The sequence below is a fragment of the Eutrigla gurnardus genome (genome assembly GCF_963514095.1).
Source record: "Eutrigla gurnardus genome assembly, chromosome: 7".
Classification (NCBI taxonomy): domain Eukaryota; kingdom Metazoa; phylum Chordata; class Actinopteri; order Perciformes; family Triglidae; genus Eutrigla; species Eutrigla gurnardus.
Window position 1 is genome coordinate 19962738 of NC_139921.1, and position 25525 is coordinate 19988262.

The window sequence follows — 25525 nt, forward strand, 5'->3', positions numbered from 1 at the left end:
GTTTGACCACCACCCTATAATGTAAAACAATCAATAAGTCATTGGACGCTTAATAGATTGTACACCTTTCGATACTTAAAATTCATAACTATTAAAAAAAAAACATTTTGACCAGACAGTTAACATGTGCTAAATTTCCCATAAACTGATTTCACCGTGACCACTTCTCTAGCTGATGCTGATAATGTGAGGTGATAGTTTTATAGCATTTCACATCTGTGACAGGAGCACGGTGCTCAACAGTATCGAAGTGTGAAATAGGGGGAACAAGTAATTAATTTAAGGTTTTACGACAGTCAAACAGATGCACACTTTAACACTGTTGGCTTTTATGGATAAGAGTAATTACACTGTTGTGTATTTCTATTTATTTTACAAAGTCAAAGACACGTACAGCAGGAGAAGTCTCGTGTTTCCTCTTCTTGCCGTGGCATGAATCCAGGTCAGATAACCCACTGTGCACGTTAGCTTCAGGTAACCGAACCAACACAAGTCCCTGCAGGTGTTTAGTTTAATGCTCAGAAAGCCTGTCGGTTTATATCCATGGAGGTGTTTCTATTACATCCATGGAGCCATCACTGAGGTCTCCTTCTGTACCTGCTGAGGAAGCAGAAACACAGCGTGAGCACTAAAATAGAAGTCATTTTATGTCAAATAGGTGTTCCATAATACATTTCTATCTCATAGATAGAATGTAGTTTGATTTGAAGATCTAAATACAAAACAATGCATGTTAATATGACTGTGATATTAATTACACAATCACAGTCTGGGAAAAACACGTCAAAATGTCCATACAGCTGACTTTCCACATCCAAAACACTGAAATGTTAAACGGAGACATTATGAAAACCAGAAACTACAGGATAAACAGGTATGAATAATGGATGGGTAGATGTTCAGACTCTATATTTCTTTAGAAACCGTTTACCTTGTTCAGCTCAGGGAAAAGTTCCTGAATGGCGATGTCCAACAGCACATATGTTAGCTGAGGAAGGCCAAAAGCAGGGAGAGGATGAAAAGCATTGAATGAATACATCACCCACAAACTGACCAGAAGTAAATCACTTACTCATAAAACACACGTTAGTAATGAATTCTTGAAGATGTTGTTCAAGAATCCAAAAACAGAGAAAAGTCTTGTGTGAGAGTTTTTGATGTTTTGATCAAGTACAAATGACCTGATTTACTTCAATTCATCAAGACTTTTCTATGTTTTTGCATGATTTGTTTACCGACAAAACAAACAATTTCTTCAAGAATTCAAGGTCAGAGTGAATGATTGATATACAGTGCATAGAGTTATTTTGTGGGGGATGTTTTCCTTTAATGGCAGAGATCTTAAAATACTGACAGCAGATGCTTTTAAAAACAATATTCAAATGAGGAACAGAAGGAAAAGGAATATTGCAATCACATTTTACAAAAAGAGTCAAAGGATTTTGGATTGTGGTTTGCCTTGCGTTTCGTACCTGTTTGTTGAGAACCGGCTGTTGCAGTCCATCAAAGAGGAGACGTACTCCTTCATACCTGGCCTCTTCTCCAATACACTTCCCCAGAAATTCTAAAGATGGGCGTAAATTTCTTTTGAATCAACATTCTCACGTCAATTAAATTCTCTTGCAAAGGTTAATGTTAGTAACTTGGTCGACAAATGACAAAACACTGGAAGAACTGAATGAATACCTGGTATGTAGGTCATCATCTCCTCGAATGTCTTCTTCGCCCTCCTCTGCTTGTCCTGGGCTGAGCGGGGCAGGCTGCTCTCACAGAAAACGGTGTCTAAAAAGGAAAAGATTATGTAAATCAATTAGACGTCCTTACATTTTGGAAACTACACTTATTATTTTGTAATGCCAACTTGCCTCTCAGCAGGGTGATGAGCGAGACTAGCCGGTGCTCCTGGACCACCTGGTCCAGTTTGTTCTGAAGGTAGTAATCTGTGTAGGCTTCCAGTGTGTTTTTAAACAGGATCCTGCCCCCCATTAGCAGGTGGTGCAGCCAGTCGGGGATGTGGAAAACGACGCGGGCTGACAACCATGACGAAAAGGGATAGAGAGGAAGAGAAAATAGAGTGTGAGTGAGTAATGAGCTTAGTAAAATTCTGCCTTCTTACTGTCTTTTTAAAAAAAAATTGGTTTTATGTTCTGTATTTTGTTTACTGTAAAGTACTTTCTTAGTTATTATCATTACAAGATTGAACAATAACATCATTTTTTTTCTAATTATAATGCAACAGCACCTTCCAAGTAAACAAATGATCATAGTCACAATGCAGATGTCCCATACAGTGGATGGTGTTAGTTTTACCTGCCTCTATCTACTGCTGTAAACATTGTGTATATGCGCCATTTGCTTTTGCTGGTGTTAAATATGTTCATGCTGCTCACAAAAACCTCCAAGGTAACACACTTACCCACATACATTAAGTAGTCATACAGCCCTTCAACCGTGATCATTTCCATGAAGTAATTCTGATTGTGTCTCTTCTCGGTCAGCTCCGATCGGTTGGCGTTGTTTTTGAAGACGTCATTGAAGAGCTGGGAGATTTTAGGGAATTAAATCAGACTGAAGCCTATTAAAACCATAAAAACACTATTCTGCTCTCCTGTTTCAACAACATTTTCTAATCTGAGGGCTGACAGAACTCTGCTGAGACAATGGAAGGCAATACATGTCTATTATATTTATGCTATTTATCAATCAAATTTGTTTTGTTGTTAGTTTTAGTGATGTATGCCTTCTCTCCAGTATAATGGGACTATATTGCGATATATATGGCAATATATATTCAGCTTGTAATTTGAAAAACTCAGCAGCTACATTATAATGACAACAAAAGGAAACTAAATAACAGTTCCTATAGTGATTTCCAGTGGCAGATGCAAACCACAACTTTGTTCTGTAAACGATCTCGAAAACATTTAGCTGTAAAGCTCAATTGGATTGACGATTTTTTGCCCAGAAAGTTGTAACTGGCAATACTTCAGTGTAAACAACTATAAAACTAAACAAATGAAATGTCAGCATCAGAAAGGACTCCAATTGCACAGAGTTGTACAGATAAGAGTCGTTCCTTTGGCAGAAAGAGAGAGGGAGAATGAGGTCCAAGGTAAATTTGAATCCCCGACCTTTTTATCATTTTCTGACGTGGGGCTCAGGATAGTGAGCTCAGGGCGGCTGGGTTTAGGTTTGGGAGATTCACAGGAGTTGAAGAAGGACTGGATGAAAGGCTCCAGGTGCTGCCCTTTCTGACAGAGAAAGCACAGGACACAATATGTGGGAGTTACAGTGACTATTCATTCTCTTTTAAACATTTGTATTGTAAAAAGATGAGAGAGAGCTAAATAAATGAGGCCATACACACACATAAACACAAATACTGCATTTCTCACCTCTTTTATCAGTTTGCTGGGAACTGACTTAATGATTTTACCTGTGAAAACAGAAATACTTTATCTCAGTGATGGATGGTTCTGTCATATTTTGCCTCTAATGTCTTTTCACTGCAAACATTTTCACATGTCTGTTTGACGTGTTCTCCTGTCCAACATAATGCATCTCACTGGTCTTTGACACAGTCATATTGTACCCAGGTTCACGTCGGGTAACATCTTGTCCAGGAACTGAGACTCCATACTATGAGGGGACAGGAAGTCGGCGAGGAGCTGACTGTTGCTCAGCTCTGGGTGCTGCAGGAGTTTCTGCAAAAGCAAAACACATGGAAATATACTGTTGTAAGTTGTGTTCTACAGTATTACTTGGCTTGCTGTGTAGTGGGCTGTTTTGTAAAGGAACAGTTGGGTTTAATAGCCTATCAACGGAGTTTATATTATTGCAGAACATTTTCAACAAAATATAATCGGGTTTTTAATTCATTTCCAGCCTTCAAAGTAGCATTTTCTGTCCATTAATTACAGCATGCTGTAAAATTCAACACACGAAGCCTTATTTTGAGCTTGGTTATCTATCAGAGTGAATAGTTTGACTCCCATACTAAGGGCATGGCTCTAGGGGTAACAATGTCGGTCTCTCACTCTTAACTGGATTGCTATTTATTTTTCACAGACGCTCTTGTCCCCCTCAGGAGGAATTGTAATTACTTTGGCAATCCACCTTTTCTGTTGGTCACCAAAAGGTCAAATACTTTAGGCAAAACCTAAAGTAATTCCCATCAGCCTCAGTTTGTACGCTTATCAGCATGGTAAACATGGCTAATATGACCTATAGCATTATGATTGGAAGCATGTTGATGTTAGCATTAAGCTGAAAGCACCAAGTAGAGTCTCACAGGGATGCTAGCATGGCAGTTGTTATATTTCTGTTATCTTGTGGTCATGATGCACCATTTAAAATGACTCCTGTCTGCTTCTCCAGGGCGTCTACTGTAGGTAATATACAGACTATAAGTAACTCATACAACCCCACTTCAAAACACCCAAAGTATTCCTTTAACAGCTGGCTAAATCGTCCCATTCTACATATATATCTGCAGAAGACGTGAGACTTGTTTCTCATTTTGATTGACCAGTGTTGAGCGGGGAATCGGCATATGTTCAAATATGATTCAGGTTTTTGCTTGGACATTTATGAAGCCCACTTTTACACAGCTGTGTGTAAATGATCTCCATCTCTCTGCACAGGAGCATCACATAAAAGGAAGTTTTTTTTTTTGCTCAATTTACCTGAAGGTATTCCTGGAACTCCTCCCGCTTCGATGTGAGGAACTCGTAATTCTTGGGACCGATGATTCTCTTCGAAGGCAACTGAGCATCTGGAAAGGAGCCTGCGGAAAATATAAAATAAATAGAACATGCTTCCATTTACTTGAACAGGAAAACAACAGTTGTACGGTCCCCATAAGGAGTCCTGAAATTATGCACCAGGGCCATTTATCTTACTTGACTCGTTAAATTAAGGTTCACATGGATGTAATGTTGTGTGAATCCTCTGGAATCTGTGAGAACATTTTGGTGGGAAGTTCTTTCCAAATAACAATAAATGACCATTAAAAGACAGACACAGGCGCAGTAACCAGAACACTTACCATGGAATTCAGTGAGCTTTGACTCAAGGACATAGAACTCCAAATATCTTCTGTACACGGACCAGTGCTCAGTCTCATGTCCCACTGTAGACAAACAGAAACAGGGAGAACAACCAGAAAGGTGAATAAGTTAGACAAGAAGCAAAGGGTAACTTTTATTTCTTCGTCTCTTCATTCACGACTTCATCGACCTCACTCGACCACCGCTACAGAGTCCGTTAAGCCTCACCGGCCTTCCGGTCGTTGCGCTCTACATCGATGCAGAACACAGGAATCCTCTCCCTCTTCACATCGTCGTCATAGAAATCAATGTATGGGATGGTGATGTTCCAGGCTGAGAGGTTTCGGGGGGTGCTGGGGGTGGAAGCCGCCTCCATGGGGGAGTCATCCTCTAGCACCATCATGGCTTCCTCCACCTTGAATGGAAGGACGTGAGAGAGGTCAAGGTCAAGTCAAGTAAGCGCCTTCAGAATAAATAGGTCATGGTCAAAACTGCTAAGGTGTAAAATCCTGTGTACAATCTTAAGACCAGAACTGGCTTGAGGGCTGCATTTTTAATTCTTGGATTTATTTTTTCTTGTTTGGGTTGTAATGAATTACGATCTAAGGGTGTTCATCAGTCAGACCTCTGTAATATCAAAATGACTAGGAAAAACAAGTATTTAGGGGGAAATAATGGTCAGCTGAGATGCAGTCACAAATAAGAGAAACACAGCATATCTCCTTTCACTGGATACAGGGAAGGCAATTAAAAAAACCTTTGCAGACATCCAGCTGCTGATTTTCCAATACATAATAGTTGTACAGTAAGCATTTTCTATACCGAAAAAAAGAAGTAATTAATTCAGTCTGAACTGTGATAATGAAAACACACCAACCAAAGCAGATGTTGAGCGATGTGTGTTTTCACTGGGAAATAATTGCTCCTTGAAACCCACAAAACCTGTCAGTTGAGCATGCAAACTCACACTGTGCAAACAAGCACTGCTTGAACAGAACAATTTTTCTTCTTCCCCATTTGAATGACTAGTACAGCCACACAAACTGACTGAATTTGATAATAAAAAAAGCTTCAGCGGAGCTTTGGTCAACAAGATATACGTGATGTATTTGATTATGTGCAGAAATATTAATAACCTCTGATAAGAACTAGGAACATTAAAGTTCAACTGGCTCTTGAGAACAGCACAATCGTTGTCTGGAATCATGTTCATGTCTTGGAAAACAGACAGATAAAAATGGAAAACTTAACACATGGGAGGCAAATTTGGTGAACAGTATGGCTTTTCTTTCTTTACTCAGTAACTCCACCAAGTGGTAACTGGAGCAGCAATTCTCAACCACAGGGCCCCGTTGGTGAGCCTCATAGTGCCATCTAGTGGGCTGTAGAGGTACTGGCAAATGGTGACATTACATTTTTAAACGTTTTTTTTTTCCGGTCATTTACAAAGCTAGTTATTTTTATATCTAAATGTGCTCAAGAATTCACATAATAACATGATAACCAACGTAAAGCATAATTTCAATGACCATTGACGTTTGAATATCTTAATACCACTGTTATGAACTTGCTATGCTACGTTTGCTTGGATGCAGTGAAACAAAATGGGTGATGTGAGAGTCAACCCTGCGGCAGTTCAAACTCCAAAGCATGTTGTGAGGAAGTGTGACCCTGAAAACATTCAATTTGGATTCATAGTGGCAGGCAGTGAGCGTAAGCAGAATATGTATTTTGGTAATTACAGCTGACATTGGCATAACACATATTTACAGTCCAGATGATGGAGGGTTTTTTTTCTCCTTTTCCATTTTTCTTGTTTATTTGGGAAGGTGGTACTGAATTTTTTTTTTACAAGTGGGCCTTAAGTTTAACAACCCCTGTTGTAGGAGTGCTTAATTTTATTTTATTTTCTCTATTCCTTTACTTTTATTTTTCTTTAAAGAGACATCCGTAAGAATGCAGAACACACAGGACAATTTGATGAGTGTTTAAATCTAGACTCAAATCATTCTGTTTGTAATATAACAAATAATCTAAAAACGGGTGTTTGAAATATTTTTAGATCAACCTCACCATATCGTCCTCTCCCTCCACCAGCCCATAGGATGGCAGCATTGCTCCCTCCATGGTTGTGCTCTTGAACACGCCTTTGATCTTACTGCCAATGCGGCTGATCCCAAAGGACTCGCCCCTCTTTGATGTGTTCCTGGAGGCCAGACAGGGAGGTCATTAAACAGTGCATAATGGAGGAGTCGTGCATGGCTTCTGTAAAGCGCATGCAGCTTAAGAGAAGTGACAGGGAACTGCAGCGGACAGGAGGGGAAGCAAGGAGCACACTGCGTCGGTATCATGACTGTACAATGGGGAGAAGAAGCGTAGGTAGCAGAAACCCAAGCCAAATTTTCACTTCACAGCCATCTCACAATGAAATGCCTGAATTGATGTTAAAGTGCTGCGGGGCCAAAAGCAAACACAGCACACAGCAGTGATTTCATGAAGAGATTGGAGCACAAATTTGAATGTTCGCAAAATATATTGTATGATCTGTTACCAGTCAACCAGAAAAAGCACACAACCTCACGGGCGCTCTGTGTGAGTGTCTACTGGATAAAGTGAAATAAAAATCCCCATATGACACATAATAATATACACAAGAAGCTGAACATTGTCAAATAGAACAGGCGAGAGGTCAGCCATAACAACACAACACCGTTGCAGGAAGGACACGTGGCAAAAAAACAAAAAAAAAACAGGATCCCATGCATCGGTCCCACCACGCAGGCGTCTGGCTGGGACTGGGGGTCACGTAGGGGAAGGTGGACGGCATGACATCACACTGAGCGACCTGTGACACACAGATGGACCCTGACTTACTTGGGTGATGAGTGGCGGTGGGATAGCGAGCCGTATGGGAAAGTTGTGAACGTGGACTGGGCATGGAGGGAGTTAAAAGCAGGTGAAGAGCTGCCAGAGGCGGTGAACAGTGAGGATGGGGACTCGGGGCTCCAGTCCCAGGAACTATATGCAGAACGGGGTCACGCCCCCCACGGGCAAGAGGAGGGAGAGGACAGTGGATCATACCAGGGCAGGCAAGTATGGTGGTTACAGAATCAGAGTGGACATACAGTCACAGAGACGGCACGAGGGTGGCAATACATATATGGAGTAACAGGCGGACAGACGGGCAGAGTGGAAGGGGGGAGGAGGGAGGGGGTTACTGAATGGCAGAAATGGAGGGAGTCGAGACTCCTAGTTGGTTAGTGTTTACAAATGGAGTGCCAGTGAAAGCCATTATCTCATCTGTCTCCTTTGAGTAACATAATTCATGCTGCTTTGAAACCTGCCTTCATAACAAGATTGCTTTCAGGTGAAAAACTGAAACATAAAATCAACCAACATCCCCCCCTGAAGCCCCCTGATTTTTAATTCCGTCATTTTGGAGGCGGGCAAACCTACGTTTGAAAATGTTGTTGAAAAATAAAGCCAACATTTTTCAAAACTACAATTTTTTTTTAAACATTGCATTCGTTCAGCAGCAGCACTCTTGATTAGTTTGATTAACATACTACAAATGATGACTCACGCTATGATTGACATGATTAGACGATTAATGTCACTTTTTTCTCAATCTTATTTCATTTGCGTTTACAGCACAGGCACCAAATGAAACGTGTATTTATGGGTGAAATTAGATTAGCAATACAATTATATATCATTATCATATTATCAACTAGCTCCCAATTAACTGACTTCCTGATTTGCAGCACAGTGCACAGTGAATTTGTTAAAAAGGCAGCGTGTTTCTCTGACGACCAATCAGGCAAGAATGAAGTGCCGTTTGTATCCTGCGTGCAGCAGCGCCGCTCAGCCAGCCACCGTTTTTGATCAGCACACTGATGCCTTATACTCACCGAATGTCATCCAAACTGAGGCTATTTCTGGAACAATATGCACAAGGAGTTAGTGGCAGGGCCCCATGGCCACATACACACCGCACCCCATGATAGAAATATGACAGTTGATCCCTGGCCTCAGGTCACTACTTATTTCAGTTCTCATTCTACTCCAAAGTTTATTGCTGATTTACAGCTTATTTTCAACTGCAACAAGGCAAAACTTTAACTGAATTCATATTTATATTTGATGTCAGTTGAATTCAGACAGATTAAAGAAACTTGGGTTGACACAGCCAAATAAAAGCCCTAAAAATTAGATTATCAAAAGTCACCTGTACCTTCTGTCAAATATTAACTGATGAATTAATATACTAGAAAACATTGTGGTTAAACTTACACACAAAAAACACAAAAATTGGTAAAGCAACACCTACCTGCTCATCCTGGAATTCCTGGCAGGAGACTCTGCCCCTCTCAGAAGCTGGCGGAAGTACTGGAGAAGGACAGGACAAGAGCCAATAAAGGTACATTTCAGTTCAATCAAACACAGCATATGCAAATACAAGAACAGTTTAAGCAACATTAAAGAAAAATACTGCATATCATTAAAGTGACCTATTTTATGCCTTTACCCTCCGATACTCACAGGTGATCGCGACCGACATAGTGTATTAAAAAACAAAAAGACAAAAGCAGGTATATGTCAGCTAGGGTTAATAATAATAATAATAATCACGAGTGTACTGTTTATTTTTGGAGCATGGACAGGAGTGATGACGAAATATCAAATAATATCATTATTTTCCAAACACGCTATTCATGCAAGGCAGTGACCTGCTGTGGACAATGGCCGAGTACTGGTCCACTCAGCTGTATTCAATGAAACAGCCTCTGAGGGGTGAAATTTGGCTTGGCAGCTTGGCATAATGCCAATGTCGGCTCATTGGCCAGTAGCGCGTCTGGTATTGATGACACGGCTGATCGTGGTTGGTGGCTGAGAGATCGGAAGAGGATGGCGCAAGGGAATCAGTGAATTCCAAATCAACTCTATTTCCAGCATTTGGCAGAAACAGTTTTAAACAATTGAACACAAACAAAATTCAGTAAAGGAAATTAACATTTAGTCTGTGCTAAAAAAAAAGAACTGCGTTTAGAAATCAGATAACTGGGTTGAGCCTCAGACATGTGTTTTCAAGCTGGCAGTGAGCACAGTGAGACACTCACCTCATCACTGTGACAGAACATGGGGGTGAAAACATTCTCCAGCAGGGACAGAACGTGCTCATAGGCTTCAAACAAACACCTCATGGTCTGCAGCTTCACCACCTCTGCATACGGGCCCTCTGCAACTGGGAACACATGTTAATAGCACACACATTTTCTCCAAGTAAGTAACTACATGCCCCCTTTTTAAGAAATGCTCATTTCAGGGATTGACATACTGTTGCGTATTTCTTCCACTATGAAGGGGTCGAAGCGGATCTTGTCAACACTCTCGTCCAAGCAGTACGTCTCATAGAGCTTCTTCACCTCCTCGTGAAGCATCATCTTTTCTGTGTCAGAGAGTTCTGGACACAGTATCCTGTCGTTGAACTCCTCTGAGAAGTTAAAAGAGTCAGACATCTCAGTCTCGCCAGGTAAGGACCTCTAAGAATGCACCACTGTGGTATCCATGAGTGTCAAACCTAATTTAAAGGTGATGTTTGTCCCCATGATGGTGGCCTGGCTGGCTGATAGCTACATTACTCCATACATGTAAGAGCAGTATATTTTGAAATCATCTGAACGTTTCGGGATGAGCTTACCGACTGTCAGGCAAAACTGGAGCACGTGGACGGCCCCTTCTTGCTTCAGGAAGTTCATAAAACGGAAGAGAAGGTCTTGCTGTTCTCTGATTTCCTTTAGCTCCAGCTTCAGCACCTGGTGAGAGAGAACGGACACACTGCGTCTGCATATTGTGATGACAGTATCACGACATAGCATATAGTACATATGGTATCTAGTGGCTTGTTGAGGAGTGGAAACACTCACAGAGGCCTTCTTGCTGCGAATATCTGAGTACTTTTGCAGGAAAGGAACCAACGTTGAAGTGGGCTCTGTGGCTTCTTCAGGCTGGAGGGACAAAAGTAGATTGAAAAGATGTTCATCTCCTGAGTTACATACTCTGATTTGAATAAATGAGAATGTAAATGCCTGTGCACATAAGTTCAAGATATACTTACAGGAGAGTTGTCGATGAATATCAAAACTAAATGATTCACTGTATCCTGAAATGAAGAAAAAGCAGCCAGTAAGTTCACAAAACTCACATCGAAAACTGAGTACTTTTGGTGTTCTGAAAAAGAAACATCTTTGTTTTCCATTTGTGTGCGCCTGTGAACCGACATGTTTACTGATTTCAAATCAAATAGACTTCAAGTGGGCTTCGAGGGCTTCAAGTGACAACAGTTTTGGATTCAGAAAATCTGCCCGTGATGTATCTACACTCACAGGATCAGCCAAGTAGTCCATTGAAGGAAGGAAGACAGAACCAGCCAAGACTTCTCTTATCAGGAGAGTAAGAGATCTGAGAGAAGCGAAGAGATACGGCAGCAGGAAATAAGAAAATGAGAGAGTAAAGAACAATCCTTATCTACTTTCCTATACGTCAGTGTGGCAGTTTTCCTAGGGGGGGCAATTAAGTACACTGATAGTGTGATGTTTTGCTGACTTTGACAAATATGGAGGCACTGCCTTTATTGTCACAGCACTGGGTTACCTGCAGTCTGTGGCCTTGGGTGGCAGGATGTAGGGGAAGAGCATCTCAGTCAGCTTCCTGAGGTAGAGGAGCTCATCTCTGCGACTGCGAAGGGCTACATGGAGGTCAGGACCATATTCCTCCAGCGCAGCCTGTTGGAGAAACTCTGCGTTCTTCACTGCAGAGGACAGAGGTTTGTTGTTTGCTTTTTATGCTGAACACAACAAAAAAGACTCAGAGGGTGATACATATGAGCAATACCTTTTTGTCTTGCTTTGCTTATTATTTCAATGTGCTTCATGGAAACTTTAAGAAGCTTCTGTGTGATGAGGGATGCCACATCCACCTAGGGGGGACAAAATAAATAAGATTAAAAATAAATCCCATTCGGTCAATCAGCATCCCAAGATTTGAACTCCATTCAGTCTCGTTTGTCACCTTCTGGGTTCGGCGGACCAACACAGCTGCAAAGAAGCGCAAAGTCATTCTGAGCTCGTCAACAAACGCTTCATCATCCGTGATGTCTCTGAAAAGACACACTACAGTCACATCTGTCGCTAGATATAACACATTATTCCACCTCACTTTGTATTACGACATGCAAAACGTACAGAGAAATTGCTTACCTATACCAAGGATACACAAAATTTTCCAGAACCAGCTCCAGAATCTGGAAAACAATAAAAGAGAATTGGTCTATGAGATATTTTGGTATATTTATTATAATAATAACTTCACAAATATGTTTAATCCGTATATTTATTATAATAATAACTTCACAAATATGTTTAATCCATGAAAGCATTACCTCTGAAAGAGAAGCATCCACCTTAGAGGGGACTTGCAGGTCAAGCCATGGTTGATAGTTTTCCAGTAATAAAGTCGGTCTATCAGTAAATTGAAAAATAAATAAAATTACAATATTATCCATCCATCAATTATCTGCTGCGGCTTATCCTATTCAGGGTCAAGGGTGGGTCATAGGGTGAAAGTGGGGTAATCCCTGAACAGGTAGATACGTTGTGGTTTCTTTGTTTCCTTCTTTTGACAAATGTACTTATTGTAATCACAATTACCTTAAGAACCCTTTCTGACCACTAGGAGGCAGTGTAACATCTTCCATAACTGGATAATCAACAACAGCATGTGCATGTTGACAAACTCAAAACAATTAGGATGGAATTATACAAAGAGACACTTCAGTTAATTCAGAGAATTCTTTTCTCCAGTGTACCTGACCTTTGCTTCCGAATGAATCAGTTGGTTTGATTGTTTCCCTGTCCTTCACTAGCACAAGTAACTTTGTTACAGGGGATATCAAGGTCTATGGATTGCCCTCTTGTGTCTGCCGGCTGTTAAGAGTTATCAGCACAACTGATGAGTACTGTTGATTAAAGTGATAAGGTCATAAAACAACACACTAGAGCCACGTCCTCAACTACCACTGCCCCACAATATAACCAGGGATCTCACCTGTGCCTTTTGCATTTGATTTTTCCACAAACGGCACAGCTGTGGCCCAGTGGAAACAGCTCCTGTTGGTATGACTGCAAGAGAAAATAAACATACTGTGGATTAACACAGCTAATTTGCCGGGATCCTACCCATCATTCACTGCAGCTGCAGAAGTACCTACATTTTCTGTCAAAGATTCTGTCAAATTGTTATGATCAAGGCACAAGACTAAAGAACTGTGACATTTAATTTTATTTGCATCACACTACTCTATTCTGCAAATCTTGCTTTCTGAGGTACCTTGTTTTTTGGTTTGATGGAGGTCATGATGTTGGGCAGCAGAGACTCGGGGCCCAAAGAACAGTAGAAAGTGACAACTCCGGCCAAGAAGGACCAAAACACCATCATAATGTGAATATACCTGTCAAAACAGAATAAATTAACATTTGGCATATAAAGGGAATTAGATGTAAATTATGTCAAATATGAATATATATGACTGATGAGAGTAAAAACTAATATATAAACCAATGTACCTGTTTAAAAGCACAGTGGACAACAGCAGGACCAGCAGCAGAAAACAGAAGACTGGATATTGCCGGCCAAGCTCTCTGAACCGGTCCAGCTTCACCCTGCGTCTTATTTTCTGCAGACAAGCCCTGATGCATCCCATCTTCGTCGCTTTGTGGAGGCTGTCACATGGAGCCTATTGCATACTGTAAAATAAAGAAGCGGTCGTGGAGCGACTGTCAAAGGCGTGCTGCGTCCCGCACCCACCCGCGTCACTGTTCAAAACCATTTGGTAGTGTGTTTATCTTTAGACTCCAGCACTTACTGTAAATGTACGGTGGATGTTAAGGGCCATTTCTCGAGGTAGTCCGGCAGCGACACCATCATGAATTTGCAGAATAAATGCGCAGGGTGCCTGTTTATAGGATCAGCGAGGTGCCGTTCACAGCTGTAAACCACAGCAGGATTAGAGGCAATTACACAGCAGCTTCTGTGTGGACCGTCCCGAAACTCCGAGGCTGTTCGGCTAATGGCTGCGGTGTTTTCGAGCTGTCATTTCTATCCATTGAGGGGGCAGCGGCTGCTGCCTGGTTGTCAGCGCTGGACACGCGTGATGTCACCTCCGCTACGCTCACGGCAGCAGCTCGCAATGTGCTGGCTACTGCACGTTTACAGACGAACAAGACGCGTTGAATCAGCCCACCAAAATAAGGCCGAATACACGACAAGATGCCCCCGTTTAGGAGGCTGGGTGGAGGTGGGAGTGGCGTTCCACAACCATGTCAATTTCTTCTCGTTTTAATGACGTACTCGAAGTGCATTAGCGTCACCGTGTTGTTAATAGCTTACCGTGTCAGTTTACCAAAGAAAGAGACACACAAATGCGTTTATTTTAAGAACCTAACGGAAAAAATAATAGTCAGGCCAATTAGCTGGCCTTAGCATTAGCTAGCTAATTAGTTCAGCTGCAGTCACGAGCCACATCGGCACTGTTGCCGTGGTTACCTATTTTACATTGTTGAGCGGAACCGTCTCTGTGGCGTTACGATAGTCCGGAAAGGACATTTTAGCGACACCGGTCAGCTGGGGAACGACGGCCCTTTTGCCACGTTATATGGTACACGAGTCGGTCGAGTCTTAAGTATAGAGACCTGTTCAAATTCACCGAAACATCAAAATCATGGTGATGGGTAGTTTATACTCACCTAACAGTAACGTTTAGACATCTTTTAAGGCCCAAATTGCTCTCGACTAACCGAAGATCCAAACTACATTATTTAGGGCAGTCATAACGCAAAACCCCTTTCAGGTATTTTAGAAATACCAGGAAAAATTGGCTTCATGGGACATCTTAAATTAAATGGCTTATAAAAAATAAGAAAAAGCATAGTGGTTTATTTATTCATTTAAGTCTGATTGAACGTCATTGTGCTTTGTATTTGATTTCTTGGATTAAATGTCCCAAATGTTCTTTTGCAAAAGAAACACTGGAAACAAATACAAAATAAGTAGTTTCAAAGGCAGAATTGTTGCAGAACGGAATCAAACACCATCCAATTAAAAAAGCATCTGCATCGCAAGATTTTATCCAAAGACTAAGACACAGATAGAAATCAAAAACTTTATTACAAAAATAAGTTACACTCACCTCCATTTTACAGTATAAAACAATTTATTTGCAGGAATGCAAAAAACGTTGTTGGCCACCAACAATAGTTTAAAACTGCTAACATCTTTTTTTCAAAAGGTGGTTGTTATGATTTTATTGAGGGAGTTAACTGTATAGAAAACTGGGATTGAAGAGCAGTTTCCTTTGCTATACCCGGGAAATAGAAATCCTTCACTGCAGTATCCCTTCTACCACTATGAGACTATGATCCCTCACCAAATCTGAGCAGCTAACATTAGGCACACATGCTCACTGGCTGGGCAATATGGCATTTCAGTCATCTATCAAGATAAACTTGAAAAATCTTTGACAAAGTTGCTGTCTTAGAAATTGGGAAGGGATCATTCATGGTTAACATGATGACGTATTGGATTAGGTTGTTTTACATGATTCTGAAGTTGTTTGAAAATTCATCGGCATCAATATAAAAACAAACCCACTGGAATAATACAGTGGCACAAAAGGGACACTGCAGGGCTTTATTTTTGTTTTAATTTTTTTTTAAATCAAAGGCAGTTGGATGCCCGTGATGTTGAAGCCTTTACAAAAGTAACATTTTATCCGAAAAACTATACAACCAGTAACTACATACTCTGAAGAAGCAAGGCGGCTAATTCAGTTCAAAATAGGATAAAAGCAGGGCTTGTTCAGACTCATCATATGAGATTGTTTTGCATGCCCAGTTTGACTGTTTGCAGTGTCAGAGCTGCAGCTAAAATGACTATATTACATTAAGTACATTGTTTTTGCGCTGCAGCTCTTGTGCATATTTTGTATGAAAACAAGCCCTGCTTTCATCAATATAGTTTCCCTATTTACAGTACAGGCCGGGTAGTTTAGTCCTCTGTACTGAGGTAGTCAACCAACCCTTTAAAGACAAGTTCTGAAAAGAACCACTTTCCTGGAATGCCTGACTTATCCATGCCAGGTGGGTACACCCTAAAAACCTGCAAATGTTCTCTGTCAAACATCCAGATCAAACGATTAAGAACATGGATATTCCGACAATAAAAATTGCGATTAGCACAAAAATATACAACAGCATCAAGCTCCTTTGAGCCACTTCAAACCCAAGAACTTAAAAAAGTGCAATTTCTTCAATAATTATTTAAAAATGGCATGTTCAGGGACAGGGAATGGGGAGATTGTAAGGGCAATACATAGAGCCCTGTAAATCAGGGCTAGGTACAGGGGCTCAGGGCAAAGAGGCTGTGGCGAGTATTTAGAATCCTCCGGTCATCTTTTTAAGGTGGCAGTTTCAGAAACAAATGAAAATAAAAAATATGGGGGGATGCTTCTTCTGTAAGGCTGGAATATCATTGGACCTTTTTGTCGTGCTCTTTTTTTGTTTCAACATCCATTGCAGCTTACGGTGTAACCCCACACATCAAGTCAGTATCCACTGTGACAGGTCAGGACCGCCCTCGGCCCCGTTTCCCTGCTGGACCAATGAGACGGAAGATTAAATTAGTACAGAATTTTGAAAAGAAAATCCAGACACCCATATTCCCCATCTATTAGCATACTGACACATTGATCAATTAGCACAAAACTTGCACTTGAAACAGTGTTTTGCCACTAGAGCAGGACTGGCTGGCCTTTTTTTTTTTTTTTTTTTTTTTAAAAGAGTAAAGTATGTTGCAAATGACCTTTGTCTGCTGGCAAACAAACTGACTGCTCTGAAAAATTACACCCATCAGGGATTAGTTGTGAGGCCAATAAGCAGGTGTAATGCAAGTTTAAGCGCAGCGTTATAATTACTACAAACATTTCAAGACGATCAATACCTGCGCTGTAAGTCATCCTCAAATTTGCCAGTACAGCTGCTTGCATTTGCTAATCTGCTATACCCCTTTGATCCTGATCCAAAGACAGAAAATATACAGACACCAACACTGAGCACAGTAGTTGTTTCTTAAAAAGCATCGACTTAAAATTAACCAAGCTAGGTGGAAAGTTGATTTATCAGTTATCATCATAATGTGACAAATTAGATTTTACCCCCCTTTGAATGTTACTAATCGCACAGAGAAATTAAGTTTACCTCTGCTTGTTCCAGGGCCTCCTCGCTGTGAGAAGCCCACTCGGCCCCTCGGTGTGACACCACCGCGGCCCCTGGTCTGACTGGCACCGCCACGGACTCCTCCCCTTGCTCCTCGTACTCTCCCTGACCCCTGGAAGTCATCATACCCATAGTAGGGGTCATCGTAACCACCCCGGTAGTTGTGGTAGTCGTATCCATAGTAATCGTAATAGTCTTCATAGCCATAATAGTCAGGGGGGTAAGAATAACCTCCTCGCCCTCCTCGGCCTCTACCTCTCGTGGGTGGTGGCATGTGGGGAGGCCCATAATAATAGTATTCGTCATACCTGGAAAATGATAGACATTCAATCTCAACATTCATCCTGATTTGTATCAAAGTTTGTATTTGATAACTGCATTTAGTAAAGGTCACAGTTTTGAGTTGCACTGTTCCCCCTTACATGTGTGTTTTAGCGGCTTGTCTCTGGGCTTTGCGCTCTTTCCTCTTTTGGTCAGGGGGCTTGGCGAAGACTATTTCAATGTGCTCTCCCTCAAGGTCTTTTCCATTGAGATCAGTCAAAGCCTGTGAAATGATCAAGATAATATAATTAGGTTTTCACTGCAACTACAACAACCTTAATTTTAGTTAATAAAGTTCATGCATGTCAGTCCAGCGACAAAGGTTTTGGTCGTCCATACCTTCACAGCACCATCTCTTTCCTCAAAGTGGATGAAGGCATAATCTTTCAATTTTTTCACCCGCTCCAGCTTGCCAAACTGACTGAAGGCCTTTTCAAGTATCTCCTCTGTAACAGTGCTTGCCAAGTTCCTCACAAACAGCACCTTTACCTGGTAATGGAAAAACAAGATTTTTTTTGCATTAAAAAGGTAACAAATACAAGTGCAGCATAGAAAGCAAACTCATCTGAATACACATACACTTGACAGTATGCTACCAATGACCTGGCACCCTACCTTGGCCATGACCTCTGGATCTGGGTCCTCGATGGGATCAGCCCACTCCACGGTGACCACATTTCCCCACACCTTCACCTTGCCGCTCATAAGCCGGCGGCGTGCCTGAGCTGCCGTCTTGTGGTCTTCATACTCCAGGAAGCAAAAGCCCCGATTCTTCTTCTTGTCATCTGGCTGGTGGTACAATATGACATCATTTAGACCCTCTGTAGAGACAAGAAACAGGGAAGGGACATGGAGAAAAGGCATCAGTGGGTTAACTGGCTTTATTTAACAGAAATCATCATTAGATCAATGGCCTTCTAAGAAACTAGTGACTCATGTCAAATCTGCCTTTAGAATTTTTTTTTTTAAACCTAAAATGTAACATTTCTACAATTAAAGAAACAAATTTGAAAAATGGTTTTACTTTATTGATAATTGTGAAAAAAGAGCACAAAATGTGCAATGTCAAGAAAACTAAAATTAAATTATGTTTATTGTCCAGTCAGATCTTAGCGGTAGGCAATCATCATAACGTGAGTTACTCCACCTTAGTAATGATGTCATCACTTGGACACAAAAAGGAAATGCTTCCAAAAAATTGTCAAAGCTCATGCATTTTTCTTTTTGTCTTTACAAACCTTAGAGCAAAACTAATCAAACAGTTAATAAATAATATTAAAATAAAAAGGAAATTAAAATCAAAGGATGGTGCTGACTCACCAGTGACTTTTGCAAATTCTTCAACAATTTGCTCTTTTGTTTTACTCTTGGGGATGGAGCCAACAAACAGTCTATTATTGGCCACAGAGATGCACACGCCAATGTGTTTACCAGGTCGAATTTCATTGTTGTTGCACTGCGGAAATATGGAAGATATAATAAGTAAGAAGGAAACAAACACGTACTTGTTGACTAGGGATGGGACGATATAGGATTTTAGCACTCATCGGGAAAAAAACAGTCACAATAATCAATTGTGGTGAATTTCCATTATCTGTAAATTCGTACGTGTCGTCACAAGTGACTTGAAAAAGCTGTCTAGATTTAGCTTTCATGGTAGACTAGTGAAAATTATTTTTGCAGGGAGATTTTATTGTTCACTAAAAAAAGTTGTCTTATCTTTGTTAAGTGATTTGTTTTATGTTTTGTGCCATTTTAAGAGTTTTAAGCACATTTTGATGATTATTGGTACAATATCATGAATCACAATTATTTTGGCATGGATTGGCATGATCGCCCCATGCCTATGTTGACAAAATTATAGTGTCTGCGTTTCAACTAGCAAAGCCATCGAACCCTCTCTCTTTCTGGTCATTCTTTCATAAGAGTAAACATACCAGTTTGACAGCCTGCTGTGCAGCTTCTTTAGTGCAGAAAGTGACAAAGGCATAGCCTCTGTTCAGGCCACTGAGAGGATCCATCATGAGGCGCAAGTCCCAGATGGGGCCAGCTTTCTCAAACAGCGGAACCAGCTCATCCTCAAAGAGGTCTCTGGGGATTTTGCCTACAAATATCTGCCAGGTTGAGAGGGAAAGAAATATGGTGCATGAGATTAATTATTTAGCTTGACATGTAAGGTAACGACATGGGAAGGATGGCATTTAGGAAAAAGGTATCCATTCAGGTCTTAGCGGTAATCTGTCAGCATAACCATGGTTACTACAGTAGACTAAAGTTTCATCATTTGGACACCTGAATGCACTTGGCCCACAACTTACAACAACGAAAATAAAAGTGAATAATTATTGTATCTTAAAGTTTAATAAATTATACAACGTAATCGGTGACTTGTTCTGTACCTCTGTACCAATGGTGGGCTGTGCCCCTGAGTGAGCAGACTCTGGTGGGGGACCACCATACTTCCTCTGGCCTGTTGTCACATCAAGTGTGTATCCAGTCCTCTCCAGCAAAGCCTGGTTGTAAGAAAACATGGAAAAGATACCATTTGTCAACCTGAGATAAAAAAAAAAAAAAGGTTCCACAGTAGACAAAGGCAAGGAGCATTAAAGCATGAATTACACAATATTTGAATTAACCATATTTTTACACTAAAACATTGCATCAGCATGGATACGCTTGTCCAAAGAACTTTCTGAATTTAGGATTAGTCCGCACTTTGATTTTGGCTTCATCTGGTCCTTTATTGGTGTCCGACACTTTGGTCCCTTGTTTCTCTCTCTGTCTGTACGTCTTCATCACGCCACAAAGAAAGGCACTTTTGTTCTGAAAGAAAACAAACAATGAATTACCATCAAATACTCACTAATTATGTAAATAAAACATGTCACCAACAACTAATGATTATTTTCTCAGCTAATCGATTAATTGTTTCAGAAAATGTTCATCAATGTTTCCCCCAAGGTGATTTCCTAAAAGGTCTCGTTTTATCCACAACCCAAGAGAGATTCAGTTTACTTTCATAGGAGCAAAGAAAATGCAAAACATAAATCACTTAATTGATTAAAGGATTATCAAAATAGTTGATTGATTTAATAGTCGTATAAACCTCATAATCAACTAATTGCAGCTCTAGTTGTCAACATGATCAGCACAACTTCTGATTCTTGGTTCCACACAAAATTGATAAGCCATTACCCAAACAGTAAAAATCTGTCTTGGAAATAACGATAGCCATAGGCTATTGTGCAACCACAATTTAACTGCATGCCATTATATGGAGCGGCGGCTTAACTGCCTATATTTAACAGAAATCATCAGTAGATCAATGACCTTACAAACTAGTGACTCATGTCAAGATTTATTTTTTTTAAACATACAATGAAAAATTTCTACAATTCAAGAGCAAATTAATAAAATGGTTTACCTATATTGGTAATTGTGAAAAAAGAACCCTGCACACAAAATGTGCAGCGTCAAAAAAACGAATTCATTATGTTTATTGTCCAGTCAGATCTTAGCGGTAGGCAATCATCATAACGTGAGTTACTCCACCTTAGTAATGAGGTCATCACTTGGACACAAAAAGGAAATGTGAAAGAAAATATGTCTTGTAAATAATGATAGCCATGGGCTATTGTGCAATCCCAATTCAACTGCATGGCATTATATATATTGCACAGAGGACAATCATCCACTTTGTAGGAAGGAATCATAAATGAAAGGTCCAAATTATCTAAATAATATACCAACAGTGTCACATGCATACCTGAACATGTGAGAGGTCGCTGTCCTTAAATTGCAAAAGGACTTGCAGAGCACCTTCCTCGTTGAATTCTTTCAGAGCCTCAATCGCTCGATCATCTAAATCACTGTGTGACACCAAACCTGGAGGGAGGGGGCAAGACAGAGAGAAACAATGAGCCACTAACAAGAAACACCGACTACCTTGTCAGTCAAACACAGAAATATAAGTACAACGGAAAGTATCAAAGAGAAATATTTGCACACTATTTTCCTTAGAAATCATTCAAATTGTGCAAGTGATTTTGATTACTATAATTAGAAGGGAGGAGCAGGCTAGGCTAATCAAATAGCTCTGGATTCAGTCAAGTTGCACTTTACTCTCCAACCAGATAGTTTTTTGCAGAAATAATCACAACAGATGTGACAACGCAACTTGATATGCCCCTCTATACTGTGGCTGGGAGTTTCTAATGAGCCGGTCTGCATTCTCCTCTATGGAGGGGCCGTCACCTGTCCCAGGCAGCCACACAGCAGACAGCTGCTGCCATTGTTTCTGCCTCGGTCCCATCTGGCTGAAAAGGCCAGACCTGTACATTTCTAGATATGACCAACCTAAACAAGTCCTAAAATGACCCCCAAACTTTGTCACTGCAGCTCGTCCCATACGAAAATGGTAAAGATCTGACCAAAGCAACAGATACCTAAGCTGAAACTGACGTCATAGTAAAGCCAGTTCATCCCTCAGCAATCATTTTATGGGATGCTGAGAAACTTCATAGAAATTAATGGAGAGACTGGAGAGGCTCACCAAGACACTCCCAGGGAGAGGACAATTAATTTGCCCCGACACCAGTGATAATGCAACCATGTTGGGAATGCAAATGCTGCAATTTTTTACACATTTTCACACTGGTAATGTGTAATTTAATATTTTGTAGCACTGCAGTACCCATTTTGGTAGGAAACCACAAAAAGTTGCTTCATGATCCCAATTCCCCCATTCAAAAAGGTGATAAAATGACAGTACATGCAAGAAATTGATAAACAAAAAATTGCATATTTGGATATGCAAGTATATTCATTGTGCCTTACCTGCTATGTAAATTTCATCTAGTTTTTCAGCAACTTTCTGTGGTAAACCAGCTTCTAATAAAGTCTGGAAGTGCTCAGAATGGGTAACTGCAGCAGAGGTGTCCATTGGTTCTTCTGGACCATTTCCATTAATATGTTCTGTGGCCATGTCTCCAGAAATCTGTGTAAATGCAATGAGCCAAATTAATCCTGGGTCAAGGGCACGACTTGGGATCTGTTAAGAAGAGTGTAAAGTCTCAGACTTGTCAGGAATTTTTTTTTTAACCCAAATGTAAGACCAAGTATAATCCTGGATACAGTGTGCCATTTGTATCAATATTCACAAACCATCAATAAACAGGGATGTCACTGTGTGAAAAACAAGTTATCATGGCTGTGTTGTCCTGTACAGTATGGAGACTTTTCACTATCCTGACACAGTACTTGCAGCTCTCAGCTTGAATGGAGGTAGAAGCCCAGAAACCTGTATATAGGCAGTTGACATATGTTTGAACATTGCAGGAAAGACAGACAACGCACACACCAAACTCCCCACGGAAACAAACGGATAAATGTCTTTTTTTCCTCTCTTTTTTTAACGGCAGCACTACTGGGTTAGTGTCCATGTGGCAGTATTTTCCATTTTGGTTTGTCCTGGGTTAAGAAGTTTGTACAAATGTTGCCAAGTTCACTTGCTAACGCCTGTATCACAGCACTCTTGGTCGCTGCTGGTGTAGACGCCTCGTCTGCTTGGGTCTCTAAATTACACGTTAACTTACCTTCTCATTGCTGACTTCAGCACAGGCTAGATAGCTGATACACGTGTTCCATCAGAGAGTGAGCCCCGGTTTCCGGTAGCTGACCAAAGAGCAAGTATGCATCCTTTAGCATTTTGCTTCTTGACACATGGGCACATATTGTGACAGTAAGGTAAATACTTAAAAGTGTCACGTTAATGGCCAACCCAACCAGTACATCCCATTAGTACGTATCGTCAGATCCCGATACAACTTGTGCAAACATCTAAATGCTCTCCGATCACACTATATCCGTTAACGCTGGACTGAGCAAAACGTGGACAGCATTTCTCTGTTTTGGCCTAACGCTAACTTAGCTAGCGTTACGCGTAGCTAATATTGGCTTAAATATTTCACGCCACCGATATCTTGCAGTGTCTGTTAATCTAGCTCATATCCGTAAGCACGTGCTTTTTCCGTGGTTAAACACATTTCTGCAAAGTTAAAGTAACGTTAACTGCAAAACCATCGTGCAAATCGATCTTGGGTTTTGAATTTATAACGTTAACAATCCTCTGAGAATTAATCATTTTAACCGATGTTAATGATTTCTTTGGATTTAGCGGGGAGGGACCGACTCGCACACGTTGATACTAGCTAGTTAGCGGGCTAGTGTTCACAGCTAATGTTCGAGCTAACTAAAGACCTTCATCGGGGCAATAACATGACGCGCTAGTATGCACCGTCTATGAATGCATCTGCATTTAATATTGTGAGTTAGTAGGCAACGACCATGTCCGTTTGTACAGTAGTAACGCGGGAAAGCACATTGCTAAGATAACTGGCTTTTACCAGCTAGCTGCTGTTAGCATATGATGACAATGAGCATGTCAGTTCCACGATCTGTCAAAATAGGCTAGCTTCAGCTAGCATGCTAATGCGAACGGAATTTCAGTGAGGCCATTGTTACAACGACGTTTGTCGGTACGGACTTCGCGAATGAAATAGCATGGCTTTTGAAATGGACTAGAACCAACGAGGCCTAGAGGTTTAGACTGCTAGATGCGTGGTTTGCCAACGTGCCGCCATATAGGAAGAGTCCATTTTCAAAAAGCCGGTCTGGAGAACTCGTTCCCAACCAACACCAGTTTCCACATTGTTTGAAACAGCACCGCACGATTCAGACTTTTTAGCAAGGAATTAATCAGCAATCACGTGAACAAATAGTAGCATTCGCCCTACCTGCCGCTGGATCACCAACGTGTATGGTGTTGATTATTTAGGAAGATAAATGGGATATTTAAAAGACAGAAAAAGTGTAAAACTCCCGGCACTGATCCGGCTTCAGTCATTCACTCTTGATGATGTAAAATGGCTGCCACGTTCACGCCTCGAGTTTTGTCTCGTCGATGGGGTTTCTTGGACAGCCCTGCACGGGCTTGCCTTGTATGCATTTTACAGAAGAGCAGCAGGTCATTTAAAGCATCCATCATAATTAACGCTACTAACGACGAGTCATTTCACGACAACAGTACCGTTTATGTAACGGGTTGTAAAAAAGTGTTGGGCTTAAGTACAGAAACCAATAATTTAACAATAACAGTAATGAAATAAAACGAAGTATAACAATGAAATACATAAGTATAGTATTAGTAAATTACTAATAAACTACCACAACCAATACTACTACTACTAATAATACAAAATGTAAACAATAACACCTTAAATATGATCTCTATTTGCAGGTTTAATGTAAATGAGAGTCCACATTTATTTAAATCTGAAGCTAGACCTTAACAGACGTGTGTTTCAACTGAGGGAAGTAGTGAGGTAGATCCCACTTTCCACCACACTGTGTCACTCTTCTTATTGATTTAACACTCAACTGCTCCACGAACAAAAGAATAGGTCAGCATATGTGTATGTTTGGAGGACCACTGTTATTTGTTTGATAACACAGATACAACATGAGGTTTGCACTCCTGAAGAGTTGGTATGTACGTTGTGCAAAATTCTAAAGCATTTTTTTTCCTGATTTTGTTAAAGGCAGCAACATAACATGAACAAAAAGTTGCATTTGTGTTTACAAACTGGACCAGATTTGTAACACGTGTCTAGTTTATAAACTTTGTTCTCATTTGGTTGAAAGTGAGTGTCAACTGCACAATCACGAAACCAGTAAATTCCAGTTGATGGTAATACAATTTCTGGATTCACACATATTTCACATTCCCAAAGTTAATAAATTACTTGCTATGAGTAATCATCATGAAAA

The 25525-nt window shown here is 40.7% G+C and overlaps 2 protein-coding genes across 10 annotated transcripts; both read right to left on the minus strand.

Moving 5' to 3' along the window:
* Positions 1 to 332: 332 nt before the first annotated feature.
* LOC311015501 (sorting nexin-14-like) lies at positions 333 to 14369 on the minus strand. 7 transcript variants are annotated; one of them, XM_084012774.1, is made up of 31 exons: positions 13972 to 14369; positions 13673 to 13852; positions 13437 to 13557; positions 13155 to 13228; positions 12490 to 12568; positions 12308 to 12351; positions 12120 to 12207; positions 11943 to 12027; positions 11703 to 11859; positions 11435 to 11510; positions 11167 to 11211; positions 10976 to 11056; positions 10750 to 10864; positions 10387 to 10542; positions 10169 to 10293; positions 9379 to 9437; positions 8960 to 8986; positions 7923 to 8066; positions 7122 to 7254; positions 5277 to 5463; positions 5048 to 5131; positions 4686 to 4786; positions 3593 to 3704; positions 3396 to 3436; positions 3132 to 3251; positions 2417 to 2540; positions 1866 to 2030; positions 1687 to 1782; positions 1473 to 1564; positions 932 to 988; positions 333 to 597 (listed from the first exon to the last, which is right to left on the minus strand). In XM_084012774.1, the coding sequence occupies exons 2-31, from the start codon at positions 13807 to 13809 to the stop codon at positions 559 to 561; spliced, it is 2964 nt and encodes a 987-aa protein (XP_083868900.1). In that variant the 5' UTR covers positions 13810 to 13852; positions 13972 to 14369; the 3' UTR covers positions 333 to 558. The 7 variants fall into 7 exon arrangements, with proteins under 7 accessions (XP_083868900.1, XP_083868902.1, XP_083868899.1 ...); XM_084012773.1 differs by having other exon boundaries at positions 334 to 600; XM_084012776.1 differs by lacking the exon at positions 8960 to 8986.
* An 884-nt stretch (positions 14370 to 15253) lies between these two features.
* LOC311016300 (heterogeneous nuclear ribonucleoprotein Q-like) lies at positions 15254 to 24647 on the minus strand. Of its 3 annotated transcripts, XM_084013912.1 has the most exons (13): positions 24493 to 24646; positions 22535 to 22694; positions 21465 to 21583; positions 20414 to 20521; positions 20098 to 20211; positions 19636 to 19812; positions 19019 to 19154; positions 18314 to 18519; positions 18038 to 18187; positions 17800 to 17921; positions 17360 to 17685; positions 17103 to 17175; positions 15254 to 16756 (listed from the first exon to the last, which is right to left on the minus strand). In XM_084013912.1, the coding sequence occupies exons 2-13, from the start codon at positions 22680 to 22682 to the stop codon at positions 16708 to 16710; spliced, it is 1728 nt and encodes a 575-aa protein (XP_083870038.1). In that variant the 5' UTR covers positions 22683 to 22694; positions 24493 to 24646; the 3' UTR covers positions 15254 to 16707. The 3 variants fall into 3 exon arrangements, with proteins under 3 accessions (XP_083870038.1, XP_083870040.1, XP_083870039.1); XM_084013914.1 differs by lacking the exon at positions 22535 to 22694 and having other exon boundaries at positions 24493 to 24647; XM_084013913.1 differs by lacking the exon at positions 17103 to 17175.
* Between the last annotated feature and the right edge of the window lie 878 nt (positions 24648 to 25525).